The sequence below is a fragment of the Corvus cornix genome, chromosome 1 (assembly GCF_000738735.6).
Source record: "Corvus cornix cornix isolate S_Up_H32 chromosome 1, ASM73873v5, whole genome shotgun sequence".
In the NCBI taxonomy this organism is placed as follows: domain Eukaryota; kingdom Metazoa; phylum Chordata; class Aves; order Passeriformes; family Corvidae; genus Corvus; species Corvus cornix.
The window spans coordinates 44,555,634-44,561,633 of record NC_046332.1 but is presented as its reverse complement, the minus strand read 5'-3'; the positions used below and the strand labels follow the sequence as shown (position 1 = coordinate 44,561,633).

Here is a 6,000-nt window from a genome sequence, read left to right as displayed (position 1 = left end):
CCCGCCAGGACTGGAGTGCAGGGCTGTGTGTGGAGAGAGTGGTGCAGTCCCCACATTACATTTCTCAGAGCTCTGACAGAGCTCACAGGGATGGCCACAACAGCAAAGGTGCCACTTCACACCCTCTTAAGGAGGAAAGTGAGGGCAGGTTTCTTACACACATCACCACCTGAAAGCTGTGTGCCTGTGTAGAACAGGGCATCATATTTTGTCCTGCACAGCAGTGCACATGTAATGCCTTGACACCAACCTTGTTCTAGCCCAGCTGCCGACAGTTCTGACGAAGAAAAAAAAAAAGGATTTGCCCTGAACTCCTAATTATTATAAAATTGCATGTCTTTATTTTTTCAGAACTAAGGTATTTTATTGCATTTTGCATCATCATTCAAATTTAGGAATAAAATGCATACATCAAACCATGATGCAGACTTGACTGCAATATCTCTGCAGTTTACAATGTTCAATCTGAACACATGAATGACTTGAAAAACATTATTGCTGATGATGGAATAGCTCCATCTTCTGGAATAAAAGTTATTTTCTTGACAACCATCTTTGTATTTCCAACATGGATCTATATATAAAAATGCCTATTTCAAACCCCAACTTGGATATTTTTACTGATGGCAGACGAATCTTGGGTAGAAAATGGAAGGATTTATGACAATAATGTGGTTTCTGATAAAATTTAGGAAGCATTAATTATTTCCTCCTGATGCTGAAAATGCCTATATATTGTTCCACACGCCATACTAAAGTCTGACCTTACTATTTAAGAAATAGCTTTAATCTGATTTTGAGAACAAGAATTTAAAACTCTTGCTTAAGACAAAACACCCAACACATATACTTAACTTTCAGCTTCACATTAAAGGTTTGCAGTTTCACAAAAGTGTGTTTGTGATTAAACACTCTTGTAATCAGGGAGCAATTGATGCCTCTGCTGAAGTACCCAAAGTCTGAACTATAGAGAGGGGGGTGCAAGTGATCTTTACTGCTATTTATAAAAACACTTAAAGTTATGTTTAAATGAAATATTTCAAATTTCATTTTACACAGGTAATTAGTAATGATTCACACATGTAAATTTAACTTATGGTCAAGTCAGGTGTTAAAAAAGCTGGAGAGACCAGAACAAAACAATTACTACAATTCCTGATTTCATCCCTTTTATGTATCATGGGCATATTCTATGGCTGCTGTTTAAAAAAACACAAGTGTTAATGAACTAAGTTCTTACGTATTCACTCATAAAGGGAAAAGTGCATTGTAGCTGATGGTGATCTACTCACTGGTGCGGTGTTGTATTTCTTGATTTCACAGGAAAGGAAATACCACCAGAAAGAAATGAAAAATTAAACATGTACATTTCCATCTCCATTTGAAATAGTGGTATATCTAAAATTAATACATACTCACAGACACACCAGAATTGCAGAAATTTAAATAAACTTGTTTAACAAAACAAAGCAACTGAAGCTTTATTTATCTATATAGGAAGATGCATCCTTGTGTGCATTCTTTTAAGCTATGGAAAATGAAAAAGCCATGCAGCCCTTGCAAGAAATAAATCCTCAGGTGGTAATATATATACAAAGTTTCTCCTTTAGTAGATGATTCTTCTCAGCAGATAATTAATGCCATTTAGGAGAGACTTAAGCTTATGAGTACTTTATAGTAGAATATTCTACTACATTTTTTCAGTACAATAGCAAAACCATTGCTTGAACCACCATATTGTTTGCATCAGTTAAATAAGAGCAAATAACAAAACTTGAGCATTTAAACACGTATCTTGAAATCAGACTACTTAGTAAAGTAAGCACAAGGAAAGGATATAGAGCAAATGAAAGGATTTTTCTTCAAGAAAAATTATCTTTCGACTTGTTGCAACTTCGCATCTCATATGGCTTTTGAATGGAGGCATTAGTTAAAAGAATTTTCCCACCCATAGTCAAGTATTGACTGTATTTAAATACAGCAATGCAAGGACAAACAGAAGTTAAAAATTTACTATACCATATTACTTCATGTAATATGGCATACAACCCCTTTCTATAAGGCTACAAAGGACAAATTTACATTAATATGAGGTACTGGCATTTATGATTGGAAAAGTAAAGATGAAAAAAGATTATACAGCATTGTCATCAGACATCTCTTTTTTTTCCTTTTTCTTTTTTTTCCTTTTTTTTTTCTTTTTTTGAGGGGCTTTTGGTTTTAGGGTTTTTTTTTTACAAAATACATGTCTTGATGACCACATGCTCTAAGCTTATATTCATTTATTTTTACATATATATTTTATTTGTGGGGGCAATTGAGAGAGAGTCACAAATAACGAAAGGACACTAAGGTTTTAATAAGGGCAACAAAAAAATGTTTTCACCAGAAAAGATTCACATTACAGTACACCAATATGGACAGCATTCTCCTTTGTCTATTTTTGGTACATAAGATGGAATCTCTCTACATAACCTTATAAGGCTTCAGTAACTAAAAAGTAAAAAAACCTATTAGTTTACAAGTCATTTAAAAATTCTGAAAGACACAGCAAGTTCTAAACTTTAGTAGTGCTACCCAAACACAACCATCCGGCTTAAGAAGCCATTAAAAGAGCCTCCTCCAAGGGAGCTTCCAACAGCAGAGTTGTGCAACATGGATGTATCTTACTACAAGGGGAAAAAGAATTACACATGGCACATTCTCATTCCTACTTTGCAATGTAAAAAGTTACAAACATACCTAACCAAATAAATAATTAAAAAAGAATCTGAAATGTGTTTGTTATGTATCCTAAAACCACTACGCAGAATAATGGAGACTTTCACTCACAAACTATTTACATGGTAATACCCGGGTGAAGGTACACACTGCTACAAAACTCATAAAACAAAGGGTAAACTTGAAATGTTTTCCGTAGTAAAGGTCTAGCAGCATGACTATATCTAATGCTGTTTGTTTTCTTGACGGTTTTTGGAAGATTGTTTTAATCTATGTCTTCATCCAGTTCATAATTGTCTTTATCATAAATATCTTTTACTAAAAGAACCCGTACGAGCATATTTTCCAAAGTGTTGCGGTCCAGTGAAGTGGCAGTGTACCAGATGGGGCTCTCCGCGGACACGGAGCACTCTGGCTGCAGATAGAACATGTCTGTCCTTTGATTCAGATTCTGTGGGCTACAAGGAAGAAAACACGGGGTTAGAAACACAGCCTCACAGGACAAAACAGTATGTTAGCAGTTCCAGTATCTTGCACAAACAAAACTTTAACTGTACCTCGGCAAGTTACAAAAAAACCCCAAAACCAACCAACCCCAAAAGAATAACGTGGAGAAATGTGCTATTGTTGATAGAAGAAGCCGCGCCAGGTCTGGCGCAAGCCCAGCCAGTCCCACATCCTCAGAGTCCCAGATACCTGGGACTCAGCAACCACACAAGAGACAACACATTCTTCAATAACCTGCAGATCCAGGACTTGCTAAACCAGAAAGTACCTTCCATGATTTGCAAAGAGGCCCAACACTGACATCAGTAATTGCTCACACAACCACTGGCTGACACAGCTACCTCTGAATGTAGAGCCTGGCGTTCCCTTGAAAAGTCAAGGATGGTAGCTCTGAGATGCACAGAAATGTAAGCATCTAAAATCCCTCCTCCTACTATTTAAAAGGTTGGTTGTTATAAATCTTAATCCCTTAATTCCTTACCCGCTCTACTATGGAGTGTCATCCAGCTCAGAAACATTCTCTAAGACACTAGAGAAGACTTCTTTAAGGAAATCATAGCATTAGGAATGGAATGGAAATTCCATCCATTAGGCAAGTATCAGAAAAGAATTTTCAATTCTGGATGTGCAAGTGCTCACTCAAGCTCCATCCTTCACAAATACTGCAGACTTCAGGAGTCAACTCTATGTCATGTTTCTTCAGTAAAAAGAAGGATTTTTACCAGCTCACCTTCCCAAATTGGCTGATAAGATTTCAGGTGCTGCTCTTCACCTGCTGGGGTGATTGCTGGCTTGTTCTGCTCTCACATAAATCAGATTAAGAGTCGGATAAGAAGTAAAATATGGTTGTTTAAGATATTCTAATAATTTAAATATTTTAAACTCCTCCCTACTTTCTTGAAACAACATTATCTTTATAGCAACAAGCAATCATAGAATCACAGAATCAATTAGGTTGGGAAAGATCTCCGGGATCATCGACTCCAACCTGTGGCCCAACACTGCCATGTCAACCAGACCATGGCACTGAGTGCCACATCCAGTCTTCCCTTAAACACCTCCAGGGATGATGACTCCACCACCCCTTCTGTGCAGAAGTTCCTCCCAATGTCCAACCTAAAGCCCCCCTTGTGCAGTTTGAGACTATAATGAGACAATAGTACAACATTTCATATCTATGAATGAAAGCATCCTGAAATTTCAGCTGCAGCTGTCCACTGGTTGCCAAGTATATTTCAAACAGCTGGCATTACCTAAAATTTTACAATACTTTTTACAGAGCTAAAAATTCCATTAAAATTATTTCAATAAAATTAGAAGCAGAACCAAGAGAAGCAGTCTGCTGCTTTAGTTAACAATGGTGACCAATGTCTGCAAGACAGCATGGCTTGAAACCACATCATAAATCATGTTCCAAATGGGTTTAAGAGCACTCTTTTTCCTAAAGCTGAAATGTTCCTACTAAAGAAAAAAAAAAATTATGTGGTCTCTCCCCCAGTAACCGTGTAGCTCAGTCCAAAAATTCAACTTTTTAATGACAAATCCTCTCCAAATCATGAAAGAATTGAGTGAAAGCAAAATCCCCCTGCAACAATCAGAATTAACTAAGTTTATGAAAAACAGGTGGTGGTTGCATTAACAGAGCACAAGCTACTCTTCATTTGTTTCTCTCTGTAACATCATATGCTAGTACTTCTGCTGATGCTGTGTGAGCTCATTCTTCACCTTTAAGACTACAGTGCTGTTTCCTAACACACATTGAGTCTCCTAGTTAATTTATTGTGTTGTATATACAAGGTGATTTTATTTCTTTGGTATCACTTTTCCACATTTCCCTTAGAGTTACATAAAATCTACACTAAAATCAGTCACTTGAATGGCTGTTACAATTAAGGAAAAATACTTTCCAAGAAATCTCATTTTCAAGCTTCCAAAACACTTAGCTACTAATTTTTTTTTTTTAAGAGTTGCCTAAGCTTTTTGTTTTAATGTACTAATTTCTGCTTCCTTCCTGCACAATTAACTGGGAGATTGGAAGGAAACAAGCTATTTCTAAATACTTGGGTTACTGCCAGTAGTAGTTTTCCTACTACAATATTTTAAACATGCTTCCACACTAGGTACCTCAAAGCATCTACATTTCAGATGCCTGATAACTTAGAATGAAGCAAATCCATTGTCTTAATCCAATTCTTACTGAAGAGATGGGGATCTCACAAACAAAACCCTCAGTAGCAAAACCTAGCAGATCCCTTGCTGGCAATTCTCTGCAGAAATACTTGGTATTCCCAGGTAAGAAAATTGAATTGTATTGTCATTTCCAGATGGAGCCCTTGACAATTAACACTGAAGTACTTCACTGTTCCCATACTTTCTGCACATCTTGTCCAGACACAGAACTGGAGACATCAATACTTTCATTTCAGTATTTTTCAGAACATCTTGATCTCTTCCCTTTGCTTGAGCACATTTCATGTTGCACCAAAATAGTTCCTTTCTGTACCTGGTTTACTTTAAACCCTGTCTGTATTACCCTGTATCATACTTACCTTTTAGACAGATAGCACTCAAACATTTTCACAGGGCATCTAGCTGGATCAGATGTGTTTTCAATTTGTTCAAATACTGGCACATCATCTTCGTGTTTCCTTTTTCCAGTAGCAATTTTATCTTTAAGAAGAAAATCAATAAAATCTAAGCTATAACTTGAAGTTATTTCACATTTCTCAGTAAAATTCCCCATAAGTAGCCCACCAAGTACCACAAGGCGGT

The 6,000-nt window shown here is 36.7% G+C and overlaps 1 protein-coding gene across 9 annotated transcripts in view; it reads right to left on the bottom strand.

Moving 5' to 3' along the window:
- Positions 1 to 338: 338 nt before the first annotated feature.
- ZMYM2 (zinc finger MYM-type containing 2) overlaps positions 339 to 6,000 on the bottom strand; it is an 87,230-nt gene continuing 81,568 nt past the window's right edge. For all 9 annotated transcript variants that reach the window (XM_039564827.1, XM_039564852.1, XM_039564840.1 and 6 more), the window contains 2 exons: positions 5,778 to 5,898; positions 339 to 3,179 (listed from right to left, as the gene is read on the bottom strand). In XM_039564827.1, coding sequence (XP_039420761.1) covers positions 2,987 to 3,179; positions 5,778 to 5,898 — 314 coding nt within the window. In that variant the 3' untranslated portion in view covers positions 339 to 2,986. The remainder of the gene's footprint in view (positions 3,180 to 5,777; positions 5,899 to 6,000) is intronic.